The sequence below is a fragment of the Penaeus japonicus genome, unplaced genomic scaffold, assembly GCF_977035675.1.
Source record: "Penaeus japonicus unplaced genomic scaffold, GWHDUDI00000001_assembly GWHDUDI00000023, whole genome shotgun sequence".
Taxonomy (NCBI): domain Eukaryota; kingdom Metazoa; phylum Arthropoda; class Malacostraca; order Decapoda; family Penaeidae; genus Penaeus; species Penaeus japonicus.
Genome location: NW_028234425.1, coordinates 39723646 through 39738645, shown reverse-complemented (window position 1 = coordinate 39738645; position 15000 = coordinate 39723646). Strand labels below are relative to the sequence as shown.

General features: G+C 39.6%; 1 protein-coding gene across 1 annotated transcript in view; it reads left to right on the top strand.

Annotated features, from left to right (window-relative positions):
• LOC122258339 (M13 family metallopeptidase neprilysin 3) overlaps positions 1-15000 on the top strand; it is a 221904-nt gene that overhangs the window by 192671 nt on the left and 14233 nt on the right. Inside the window, exons 2-5 of the mRNA XM_043024193.2 lie at positions 9298-9405; positions 9516-9672; positions 9781-10011; positions 11741-11862. Coding sequence (XP_042880127.2) covers positions 9298-9405; positions 9516-9672; positions 9781-10011; positions 11741-11862 — 618 coding nt within the window. The remainder of the gene's footprint in view (positions 1-9297; positions 9406-9515; positions 9673-9780; positions 10012-11740; positions 11863-15000) is intronic.

Genomic DNA, 15000 nt, shown 5'->3' with positions numbered 1-15000 from the left:
GCAAGACTGCGGACTCTGACGTGGCTTTAAATAGGCGTATATTCCCCTCCAGTAAGGACAATGCCACCTCGCTCAGGGGCTGGGAATCTTCGGCGACTATCTCGCTCAATGCCTCCGCTCAACGACCCTTTTACAATTCCTGGTAAATCTTAAAGAAAGTTTTCCGTCACTGACCTCACTACGTTCAAGAACACGTTCACAGACTATTTGTTACAAAACGTGTTACCATTTTGCACATACACAGATACAAACAAACACTCGATATTTATTTTTGTTTTAACTTTATTTTGTTTATTGCTAGCGTTAAGTAGAAAATGAAATTCTCGGCGCCGCCCCGATTCCGGCTGGAATTCTGTTAGTGAATTCGTAAACAAGGATTTAGGTTAACCTGCTTCGATTTCTTTCTACCTTCGCTTTTTACGTAATTCTGTGATTTGTTTCCAATTCGCTGCATGTCTTTGCCATCCTCGTTTGTTCACATGCTGGTCAAGGCACTTGCGAGTCGTTAACGTTTTTTATTTCAGAGCCATAGTCCATATGACGCGTTTGGTCTTCGTGAGCAGGTTATACACGCAAGCTCTGGCATTTTAATTATGATCTTATCGGCGAATATTTTATCATTTTGCTTATCAAAAAGATAATCCATTGACAGGTGATATTAAAGCAGATATCCAAAAAGCTTTTGTTGAAAGACGAGGCATTTAAGACATTTCTACCCCTAAAACTGATGTCCATGATATGCATGAAGACCGTCATGCAATCGTATTTGACAGTTGTTTTGTGAGATGTCGCCATGAAATCGACCGGCTTCGTTTTTTTTTTTTTTTAGCAAAGTCATGACATAATCCCCTTCATGCTGTACGGTCACACGCGCACATAAAAAAACTGCACGAACAAACACACACACATTTTCCCTGATGGACGATTGCCGTTTTGATTGCACGTCCCAGCGTCCTTAATGCAGTTTTGGTGCAGTTTACGTTCAATGAAATGGCGAAAGAGTCATAGCCTAAAGCCTCTATACTGGTCAGGAATAAGTTGCCAATGAATAAACACGCACGCACACACGCACACGCACGCACACACACACACACGCTCACTCACACTCACACTCACACTCACACACACACACACACACACACACACACACACACACACACACACACGCACACACACGCACACACACACTCACTCACACTCACACACACACACACACACACACACACACACACACACACGCACACACATACACACACACACACACACACACACACACACACAAACATAAAAAAATAAATATATAAATATATATATATATATATATATATATATATATATATATATACATATACATACATATATATATATATATATATATATATATATATATATATACATATTTATATATATATATATTATATATATATATATATTATATATATATTATATTATATATATATAATATATATATATTTATATATATATATATATGTGTATATTATATATATATATATATATAATATATATTATATATATATAATATATATATATATATATATATATATTTATATATTATATATATATATATAATTATATATATATACATACCGTGAGTATGTAAAGACTTGTAACACCCTAAGCCAATTGCTCCAATACAGAAGGTAGTGTGTCCACCTTCTGTTACCTCAAACGATTACCTTTCCTAACCCATCGTAACATAACGCAGTCTTTAAACTTTCCTGAATGCTGAGCTTGTCTTAATGTGTTGCATCTCTTTTAGATTCAAATAAACACGCAGCTTGGCAAATAGTTGTAAAATGTTTTACTATGTTACAGTGTACATGTATACCAGTTGAACAAAGTCTTCTTGATTGCTGCATACATATGTTTCCCGGTCCAGACCTAACCTAGTCAAAGCTGACCTGACCTAAGGGTATCCCACTTTAACCTACGCTACCCAATCTCAACCACAACTCACGTGACTTGCCCAAATGCTTCGCGGTCTAACCTTATCTGACCCAAGGCCGGGAAACGTGAAGTGAGCCCCTGTATCATGGAGAATATAAAGGAAGGAACTGAAAAAGGGGACAGCAGAGGGTGTGTGATGCGTCGGGTCATGTTTCATTAGGTTATGTAATTTAACCAACTTTCATTAATACTGACGTGGCTCATGTTGAACTTGGCGGAATGCAATACGGTTTGAAATTTGTCGGGAAATGATGTGTGCGGATTGGGGAAGAGGTTTGAAGCCTGGTCAGCTAAATTGAGCATGGAATTTAGGAAACAAAAACAAGAACGCTTCCCGCTGCGCATTTTGTGTTATGACGTCACATGGGGTGTTTCACTGCCACTCATGCATCATGGTTCAGTGCGCATGCACTTGTGCCTAAGGTTTAAGTAAAGCTTGTTATGTGTTTCTTCCCTTTTCCCTTCTATCTGGCAGAACTTTAGCAAGACAAATAGACTGAGATAGATAAGAGAGAGAGAGAGAGAGAGAGAGAGAGAGAGAGAGAGAGAGAGAGAGAGAGAGAGAGAGAGAGAGAGAGAGAGAGAGAGAGAGAGAGAGAGTGTGAGTGAGAGTGAGAGAGTGAGTGATGTTACTAATATTATTAGCATTGATATCATTATTAATGATAATGATAGTGATAATAATAATAATGATAATGATGATAATAATACCAATAATAATAATGATAATGATGTTATTATTATTATTATCATCATCATCATGATCATCATCATCATTATTATTATCATTATCATCCTCATCACTGATTATTATCATCACTATTATTATCATTATCATTATCATCATTAATATAATGTTATTATTGTTATCATTATTATTGTTGTCGTTATTATTACGATTCACCACCATTAGGTGAGCCGGTCCGCTTTTATCTCATTATTTTCGGAGAATATATATATATATCTCGCCTCGCTGAATCGAACTTATTACCGCCCCGCGAGAGTCCCATGAGTCCCATGAGGCGCTATCACGTGTGAGGGAAGCAAAGGGGCCACAGTCTTCCTCGCCCTGAGTCAGCTGGCGAAGGCTCCCACCAGGCCCGTCCTCTTCGCCCAAAATGAATCTCAAGAGATCCGAATGCAAGCAACGGCATTTATTTTTCTTTTTTGAACGAGTCTTTTCTCCACGCTTGGTCGCTTCTCCTACTACTTCCACTACCAGCGCTACTACTACTACTTCTGCTAATATTATTGTTTTTGTTATTTTGATTATTATTGTCATTGTTAGTGGTTCTAGTAATAGTAATATTATTTATGTTATGTTTATAAATTTCACCATTATTATTACCACTTGTTATCATCATCATTGCCTTTATTGTTGTTGATATTATTATTATCAATATTATTATTATTATTATTATTATTGTTATTGTTACTTTTATTTTCATTATCTTTATTATTAATATTGTTATTATTGTTATGAACATAATCATTATTATCATTATTATTGTTGTTGTTATTCTTATTAATAATAATGATAATAATAACAATAATAATAATAATATTATTATTATTATTATGATTTTGACTATGATTATAATTATGATGATGATTATTATTATTATTTTCTTTATTTTTGTTATTTTCATCATTATTTCTAGCATCATCATCATAATCATCATCATCATCATCATTATTATCATTAATATTTTTATCATCATCATGCCATTTTTATTATCAACATTTTTTTTGTTATCACTATTATTATTATTACCATCATCATCATTATCGATATTATTACTCCTATTATTATAATTCTTTTATTGCTATTATTATTTTTATAGTATTTGTTTTTTTTATTATTATCATTATCATTATTATGATTGTTATTATTATTATTATCATAATAATAATAATAATAATAATAATAATAATAATAATAATAATAATAATAATAATAATAATGATAATAATAATAATGATGATAATAATAATGATAATAATAATAATAATAATAATAATAATAATAATAATAATAATAATAATGATAATAATAATAATAATGATAATAATAATGATAATAATAATAATAATAATAATAGTAGTAATGATAATACAATCATAATATTGATAATAATAATGATGATGATGATGATGATGATGATGATGATGATGATGATGATGATGATGATGATGATGATGATGATGATGATGATGATGATGATGATGATGATGATGATGATAATAATAATAATTATTATTATTATATTACCTTTATCATCATTTTTTTCTTGTTATTATTATAATTATTATGGTTGTTCTTATTGTTATTAATATCGTTATTATCATTGTTGTTGCAATTACTTTTGCTATCATTATTATTGTTATTATTATTATCATTGTTATTAGCATTATTATTACATTATCATTATCATCATCTTCATTATTATTATTATCTTGATTGTTATTATTATTTTTATTATTTTTATTATGATTATCATTACCTTTATTATTGTTATTATTATCACCTCGGGCTTCCTGACATCCAGCATAGAGGGGCCTTGTAAAGCAGACACTGAAAAGCAATCACGAACTACTGAGTGAGAACGGAAATGGCCAACGGTAAGAAGGACCATGGATATAAAGTCTCTAGTTAGCATCACGTTACAATTTTTGTACATCTTTCCTACATATGGGATGTTCTATGGATCCCTTAAAATGCTACTCAAATTCTCTCACGATGACAATGTACAATTGTACATCCTAGTGCAGAATTATCGGATGATTTTGCATTGCTAAATTTTATACCTTGATGTCCGAAGCAGGAATCTTGTCCAGTGCAAAGTCGCATCACGTAAAACTTTGGACCCAAGGACGTCACGAGGTCTTCATGGAATAACTTTGTACACATCATGGATCTACATCACAGCCGTGGTTTCTGTCTTTCCTTCATATTTGCCTTCAAGTTTACATCGATTTTCCAGTCGCTTAGATTCTAATTCTGTTCCATGGGATGATCTGATACTCGGCGTGGCTATGCAGCTGTTTTGCAAATAGACAGACTTACTAAGTTTTAGTGTTGCGGGATGAATGCGTCGTGAATAATGGGAATGGAACCAATACTCTGGTGTCCCTTGCGTTTGGAAAATCATTATGGTTGTTGATATGGTTACGTTTTCATTATCATTATCATCATCATCATCCTCATCCTCATCATTATAACTATAATTTGTTGTTGTTATTTTTACTATTTTTTTAGTATCGTCATCATCATTATCTTATTGCTGTTACTATTATATGTTCATGAACATAACTTACCGTAGCCTCAAGAGGCGTGTTTACTGAACTATTGGTACAGGCGTTACAGGCTATATTATGCCTGTAATACACCCCCCCCACACACACACACACAGACAGAGCAAGTGTCATGGAATATCCGCTCAGACAAGTGCTTTGTACCGCTCATTACGTAACACTTTAGAATACACTATCAACTAGTAAAGTGAATCGGATATCAGGGAAGGGTCGGGGCAAGAAGTTTATTGCGAGGGGTGTATGCTGTTAGCGGGTTAGTGTAGTTGAGGGTGTGAGGGGATGGTACTCCCAACAGGAAGCGACATGGGCGCAATTGAGCTTCTTTCAACTTGATTCTTAAGCCTTTTGGTTTGTCGGCATGGTTTGTGAAACGCTTTGAAAGAGACGTCTTGATAGTCAAACATATGCAACAGAAAAGGAGGGGAAAAAAGACAGTGGTCGACCTAAATCACACAAGTGCTGGCATTCCTTACGTAAACAGCTGCTGCGGGAAAGCAAAGGGCTGAGCATGGGAGCTTAGGAATGTCTGAGAAAGTTGACCAGATTGCCAGAGTTCCGGTGCTGGCAATAGGATGCGACCGAAGGATGCGACAGGAAGCTGTGTATCTGCTGTAATCCTGTTCAGAAAACGGATATGTAAATCGGAATGGGAATCAGTCATTAGTTACTGAATGAAATACTTGTACAGTGAAAGAACTGTAGCGAGAAATAGTCCTTAGTGCAGCGGTCTGGAATTTATCTGAGTGTCGGAAAGCAGCCTGACCAACACTTACCCAAATTCAGAAATACCCTCCATATAATACGGTGGATGCATGAATTCATGATGATTATGATACTGATGATGATGATGATGGTGATGATGATGATGATGATGATGATAATAATAATAATAACAACAATAACAATAATTATTTTAATAATGATAACAATAATAATAACAATAATGATAATTATGATAATAATGATAAGGATGATAATGAAAAATATTTACTGATAATGATATTTATTAAAAAATCAATAAATTCACCAAAAACAACAATAATAATAACGTGATATTTACAATACTAATAGTAATGATAGTAATCATAATGATGATCATGACAACAATTATGACAATGGTGGTATTGATAATGATACTGATTATAATAATTATGGTAATAACAATGATTATAAAAAAGATAATCATAATATTAATGATAATAATAATGATGATATGAATATCAATAACAATGTCACTTCATCATCAGAAGCCGCAAGAAGTTTCACCAGCGTATATCCGGAACTCCATTTCGGAAAAGCACCTGAAACAAACACCCGGTACAATGCGGTACAAACATATGGAAACACAAACGCAATCTTTCAGTTGCAGGTGGTACATAAATAATCCCTCCTCCCCAAAAAAAATGTTTTGATATAGTATGTTCGCTATTTCACACGTTTTTTTCCTATTTTGCCTATATGGCCGTAAAAGTACGTGTCATTCCCGCGTTAATCCGACATCTGTAGCCGAGCCGTAAGGGTCGAGGCGCGGCCATGACAAGCGGGAGCAACGAGGGTGCGTCGCCATGGCAACCTTTCGCTGCGCCGCCGCCGCCTGGACAACTCCTTCGGGCCGTCGGGAGTCTGTCTGGCGGCGGCGAAGCGGTCGGCCTTCGCTCTTCTTCGGCAGCTACTTGGCTGCGTTGTTGATTATGCTATGCTTTGGATTGCCTTTAATATTGCTGCTCTTTTCAATATCATTTTTTTTCTCGTTAGTATCAAATGTTTTTCCTGTTGTTACTGCTGCTATCGTTGTTGTTATACTAAGCATTTTCAGTGTCATATCATCAGCAGTTGATGGTAATTATTGTTATTACTGTAATCGTTTATTGGTGATGATTATGATGATATTCATCATTAGTACCGTCAATCATTTATTATAAAAAATACTGTTTTGTCACGTATCCTCTCTCTCTCTCTCTCTCTCTCTCTCTCTCTCTCTCTCTCTCTCTCTCTCTCTCTCTCTCTCTCTCTCTCTCTCTCTCTCTCTTTCACACACACACACACACACACACACACACACACACACACACACACACACACACACACACACACACACACACACACACACACACACACACACACACACAACACACACGCACGCACGCACGCACACACACGCACATATATATATGTATTTATATATAAATAAATATATATATATATATATATATATATATATATATATATATATATATGAATATATATGTATATATGTGTAAGCATATATATATATATATATATATATATATATATATATATATATATATATATATATATATATATAGTTGAGTTACAGGAACCTCGTTTTGTGTCGTTTATACAACTGCACCTATGATCATTATTAAAAGGAAAGTTATCAATGTTTTGCAATAAGTAGATGATAACAATCGATCCAGGTTCAATAAAGCACAAAGACAAGCATATGAAACAACAAGAAAATACTAAATATGAGCTAAAGATAAACCAAACTGCCAAAGCTTTTGTATTCTAAACACATTTCTCCAGACCATTATTTCTGTCTCTTGGGGTCCCTCTGGCTTGGAAGCCCGATTTCCGATTCGCTTATTTCTTTGTGAGGGAGGCTCTTCAAACTTATATCCTTGTATCCTTGCGCATAGGAGGTCTTAGATCCTGCTTTTTTTTTAACCAAGAGGTGTAAAAAAGCGAGAAAAAATACTCACCCTTTTAGTCTTTCTTCGTTTAATATTTGGTCGCATATTATAGGCAAACCCTATCGATTGGATTTGTAAGCAGTACAGACATAGATTGACGGCTGTTCGGTCCTGCTTTTAAGAGTTTCGATCTCATTAAAGCAACAATCAGCTACTTTTTTAAAAACAAAAGTATATGTTCTTTGAAACATACGAAAATTTTATAGAAACAATATTGAGAAAAATCAACTTTGGAGGTAGAGACCACACAGATTGAATTTTGTGAAAAAAAATCAAGAAAGACAGTTTTCTCGTTTCGAGAAAATGGCCAATGGTAGTTTATTTGTGGCACATTTTATTCTACGGACCTTTAAATCAGGAGGTAACTGTTGAAACCATGGTCCAATAATATTTTCATACTATTCTTTTGTTTTCCGATGCTTTTTTGATGCCACATTATACCAAAATTTAATTTTATGGCATTATAATGCATTTTTAGGAGTGATATAGTTCTAACATAAGGAATGTGGGTAAATAATGCAAAGTGATTCATGCATGTACATAGGCCATTTTAAAAGAAAATTAAGTATTTCTGTAAGACGTAATCGCATTTATGTGTTTTCTTTAATGGAATGTATCCTCTGCCATAAAAAAATACCCTCTTCAATGCCAGACCCCCCCCCCCAAAAAAAAAAAAAAAAAAAAAAGAGCGAAAAAAGCAATAGACATGCGTGATATGACGATACGGTGAAGGCCCTTTTGGACCCAACATCGCGTTATTTTTCTAGAAAAAGCAACCGCGCTTGCCCTTCCCTGACCCAAGCTCCTGCCCGGGATTATGACACCCCAGACGGCGGAGTGAACGATAACACGCTCCTCCTCCTGGAGTCAAACCCTGATAGGGACCCGCCTTCTGGGTGGAAAGTCAAGGTGAACCGAGGCCACTTTTCCACCCGATGGGTCAGGGAAAGTCGATTCGGATTCGGCCTTTCTGGACAACAGTTCTATAAAACCAAATGTTATTATTCTATTTCATCAAACTTATTTGTTGTGACGAGAGCTATATGATGGTAAATGGACAAATATATTTTTTAAATTTTCGTGTATAGTTTGTGAAGTGATATTCCGTTACAAGTATCCTTTAATGTTAGTGAATCACACTAAGACATCAACATTAACTGAGTATCCTCCACGCTTCACTCATGGCGTCATAAGCAGTTTGAATCACCGATTCTTTAATTGCTCTCCACATTTCGCCTAGTAAAAAAACAAACATATCTGTGTTCAAATGTTATATTAAACATACTTTTATAATTTGCAGATGACGCGTTATAAGCAACAAACCGACGTAGACGATGATACCAGTTCGGTCGGCTCCGCCCGCACCGAGGACCTGCCAACGGGAACGCTCACCGTCCGATACCACATGGTGAGTGTTCATTGTTCCTTGCGGCACTGCTTTTGTTGTCTGATATTAATCCACTCATACTCATTCCCCCTTGAATCTGTCTGCTCTGACCTTGATTTTATCTGCCGAAGGGATCTCATTGGTGGAAGTCACGCACTGCACTAGAAAAGGCCTTGCTGGTTGGATGGTTGCTATTGCTATTGGTAGTAACCGTACTGGTAGCTGTTCTCCACACACAGTCCAAGTCTCTTTCATCTTTCAACCTCCCCCCACATACAATCATCCAAGGTAAAGAATGGTTCCATCCTACCTAGTCATTACCTATTATTTGTCGAGACATTGCAATGTCCCATTAAGGTTCCCTGCCACTCGATCTCACATGAACCCACGTTGCAGAACCAGCTTCAGGCGCTGCAGACGGCGCGCTGTGCGTCACCCCGCACTGCGTGATGCTGGCGGGCGCAGTGCTGAGCAACATGGACCCCAAGGCGGACCCCTGCGACGACTTCTACCAGTACGCCTGCGGGGGATGGATCGCCAAGAACTCCATCCCGGAAGGCAAGCCGGTGTGGGGCACCCTCAGCAAGCTGGGATCCGACAATCAAATGATTCTGAGGAACGTCTTAGGTTGGTGTTTCCGAAGAGCCTCTACTGGGTGGAAGGAGAGGCTAGACAGGAGTACGCGCGTGCGCAGACACACACACACACACACACACACACACACGTGTGTGTGTTTGAATATATATACACATATAGATATGAATATGAATATATATATATATATATATATATATATATATATATATATATATATATTTATCTATTTATTTATATATTCACACACACACACACACACACACACACACACACACATATATATGTGTATATATACATACATACATACATATATATGTATATATATATATATATATATATATATATATATATATATATATATATATATATATATATTCGCAATAAGTGATGAAACTCAGTTGTGACTTACGAAAGTTGCTTACATCTCTGATGGAGCTGAACACGCATAAAGTAACGCCGAAGAAGTCTCTGATGGAATTAAGCTAAAATTATAGCAATGGTTCACATTTCGTTGTGGGTCTGTTCATGATTTTTGATAGAAAGACAGTCTCCGTATGCAAGCCCTCAAATATGTCTGATGTCCGACATAAGTATGGACCTCTAAATTTAGAAGATGGCTATGGAGACATTTTGTAGGGTTCATTATTCATATAACGATCTCTACTTCGATTTTCTGTTGTGCCAAAAATTGAGATGGACTCGAGTCTGGCTTAAATGTCTCGTTTTAGACATTTCATATCTTGAATCTGGGCTAGATGGCATCAGGATATGAGATATCGTCAAGCTTAAGCGTGACGTCATGCGTAACGAAATACAATGCCTCCTTGGTTTATCACTGATTTCGCAAATGATTACCAAAATTATTGGTTAATAAAAGGCAAAAGAAGGCGGGATGTCAGTAGCATTGATACTTTTCATACGCTTCAACTCAATTTTATATATGGCTAGTGAATTTTGGGGTTTGTAGGAGGGGGGGGTGAAAATACGTAGGACTTATTTATAATACTTCCTTAAACAAAGTGCTTTCAAAAAGGTAATCCCAAAGTTTCGTCGTGAGCGCGAGAGTAACATGAATAAAATAAAGTAGCTTCTGTTTATCCATGACGTCACAAGCACACGTTTTTCCAAGACAAGGCAGGCTGGACGTGAACCGCCTCAAGTGCACCTCGATCAGTTTCACGATAAAAGTGGCTTCTCTAAAATAGCAGTATACGAAAGAAGGGAAACTAAAGTTAGGGTATGGTCTAGTCAGTTATAATATTCACATGAAACTTTTTACGGCATTTCATAAGTAGAGTTTTCATTATAATTGTAAAAATGAGTTATACTCTATCGAAAATGTAGCTTGAACTTCAGAGGCTATGATCCATGAAATCGTCATTTCTTTGAGACTTTTCAACATAATAAAATCAACAAACCTTTGAATCCAGAATGCAATAACTTGCAACATGTGTCCGAACAAGACATTACCTTGATCCATCCGAATAAAAACGTTGTGGGAAATGACGCTTTTGTTTGAGACTGATCGATGTCTGATGTCAGTCAGTGTATTGCATTTACAAGTGTGTGTGTGTGTGTGCACATATTTTTATACATACATGCACTTGTGGGCATATATATATATATATATATATATATATATATATATTTGTATATATATATAAATATATATATTTGTATATATATATATATACATATTTGTATATATATATATATTTGTATATATATATATGGTTAATTTGCTTACCTTACATTACAGATTCGAAAGAGGCAGCCAGTAGCAAAACAGAGGAAAAGGCTCGTGTATTTTACCAGTCGTGCATGGATGTGAACAAAACAATAGAAAAACTCGGAGCTAGGCCATTGCTGGACATAACTGAGGTATGTTTCATATTTTACATAGCTTGCAATATTTCGATGATATTCTTAGTGTTACACCGGCCGCCTCGTCTATCTGCCACCAACACCAGGCAGGCTAGGCAGACGGCGTGCTAACCACAGGGTCGTGAACACAGAACAGCGTCCCAGAACACCACGAGGCGAGGCAGGGCACAAAGTAAACATGCAATAACACGTCTATCCTTTATTTACACTAGTTCTTTACCTGTACACTTTTCTATAGGCACAATACTGGGGGGAAACCAGCACATCACACTGCACAATCCAGATTATAATAGGGCAACACAAAGTATATCAGGTCACAAGGGGCACACGCGAGGTCTTCCCAGGGGCAGCACCAAACTGCGTCTGTCCTGGCTTTGTTCCTCCGCTCCTCTCGCCCCGTCTCTTGCATCTTGTTATCCTGTTGACACATGTTTGCACAGAGACAAAGACCCACTGGCGTAGCACTATCCCCTCCTATCAAGCAGACGACCCGTCTGCTCTAACATACATAAACATGAAATAAACAACAGAAAACATTAAGAAAATCATTCCTCAAAAACAAACAAAATTCTGTAAAAACAAAAGGAAACGTAATGGTGAATTAGTCCTCAGAAACAACACAAAAATCTTTCATCCAGCCCGGCCTTCTTTGGTCGCTGTAGTGGAGGTGTGGGCGGTGGCAGGTTGGCAGTGTCACCCAGAGGAGCATCTCCAGCTCCAAAACCTGGCTCAGGGTCGCCATTGACGTCTGTCGCATCGTTCTCACCGCCCAAATGCTCGTCCTCATCTTGGTCAGTGACTGCCACATCCTCATCCCCAGCTCCAATATAACTCTGCCCGACTGCAATGCCGTCAGCCAGCTGCAGCTTTTCAATGGCTCCACTATGCTTTCCACTCCATGCTTCTCTCTCGACAGTTGACACCGAATCCTAGACTCTGTCCTAGGGGCAAGGTGCAGTTGCTCAGCTGTAACTACCTCTGCACAGCCAACCTCTGGAAGCAAGGACACATCTTCACCGTGCATCCTCACCAGCTTCCGTCCAAGGTCGACACACGCCTTACTCAGTGTCAGGTAGTCTAGGCCCAGCAAGCATGGCTCGTCCAGATTGGTGACATACACCGGCAGCTGCTGCACTGTGCTGCCCACGCCGATAGGAGCTTACGCTGGCCCCTTGAGCTGCACACAATGCCCCGTGAAACCACACAGTCTCTGTGGTGCGTCTGGAAGTCGCATAGTGGCCAACACATCAGGCCGCACTAGGATCTTCTCAGCCCCGGTGTCCTCTGTCAGGTGGCATGGGTTCCCATCTACTGAGCCCTCCACCTGCATCGTGCTGGGTGTTCGACAGTTTACAGTTGAGGCCCAGGAACTGAGGACAGCCAGGTTTCAGGTCCCTTTTCCAGCCTGTCCGAGTTTTCTGCCTGCACCACATCCTTAGCCTTGGGGCAGGCACTCAGGTAGTGACCAGACCTGCCACAGTCCTTGTAGCACTGCTGGAAAGCAGAATCCAGCCGGTTGAGGGGACGCGTTCTCTGCTCCGTCGGACATCGACTGCGTCTGTGCCCTTTCTCCCCACAGCCCCAACACGAGCCGTGGAATCTGTACGGGCTCACCCTCCTCGACACTGCCTTCATTTTCACTTTCCGGCCCCAGAGGTCACGGCGGTTCTGGGCGGCCAGCTCTAGGCCAATGCTTGCCTTCAGGAAGGCCTCAAACTCCTAGGCCGTCGCCAGCGCCACCTGCAGGTCCTCAGGGTGTGCCTGCTTGACGTAGATTTGCAGCTGTTGGTCCTGCAAAGTGTCAACAAAGAAATCACAGGCCAGTACCACGATAATTTCTTCTGGAGCCGCAGGGTTACAACCTCCTTACCAGCACCTCCACATCCTGTGCCAGCTGGGACAGCGTCTTGCCATGCTCACGAGTCCACTTCTTCAAGCGGGCCCGATATACCTCGGCCTGGTGATGGTCGAAACGGCGTTGCAAAGCCTCCGCCACGCTGGTGTAAGAGGCGTGTTGGGATGGCGGCAGATGCCCCAACGCTTCCACCGCGGGGCCCCTAGCACTGTTACCAGCTGCAGTGCCTTCTCTTCCTGGCTCCAGCCCTGGGCAAATGCCAGCATTTCAAATTGGGCGACATATGCCTCCCAAGCCACCTTCCCATCGTACTCAGCTGGCTAACACCTCACAGAATGTCTGGAGGCTGAGGGGCTGTGGGGCGGAGAATGCGCGCTGTGAACTAACACGTCCGGAGGGGAGGAGGGGGTGAGGGAGGCAACGAGGCGGGTTGACCGGGTCTGAGTTTTCCGCCATCTGTACCCAAGGCAGTGGTTCCGATGGGTTCCAAGCCTCCGGCAGCGGCCATCTGCTCCGACACGACGCTGCGAGACCCAGTGGTTCCCTGCCAAGGATCCCAGGCAGACCCCAGTAAATCAGCCAATCTGGCATCTGCTGCCAGAAACTCGTCCGCCTTTTCTGCGTGCGACGTTGCTACCTCGTGACGCCACCTTTCTGCCTCCACCTCCTCCCTCAGGCCCTGAACCTCGCCTTTCAGAGTCTGCACCTCCTCCAGCAGTTCACTCTTCATGCTGTTGCAGGCCTTGTCGGTGTACTGCTGAGTTTCCATCTTCACAGATGCAAGATTGCTCTGTAGCACCTCAACAAGATGGCAGAACTATTCCTCTGCCTTCCTTGCTTGCTCCTCTGCTTTCCTTGCCTGCATCTCGACGAGATGGTGCGCCTGCTCTTATGCCCTTTGTGCCATTTCCTCCCTCATTCCGATCAGGCCCATCTGGCTCGGCTTCACCTCACTCGTGCCTGCCTCATTCATATCCTCCTCTCTCCTGCCATCTTTTGATTCAATTATCACAGATCCCACTTCTGACACCAATGTTACACCGGCCGCCTCGTCTATCTGCCACCAACACCAGGCAGGCTAGGCAGACGGGGTGCTAACCACAGGGTCGGGAACACAGAACAGCTCTAAGAGGCACCGAACACCACAGCGTCCCAGAACACCACGAGGGGGGCCACCACGAGGCGAGGCAGGGCACGAAGTAAACATGCAATAACACGTCTATCCTTTATTTACACTAGTTCTTTACCTGTACACTTTCCTATAGGCATAATACAGGGGG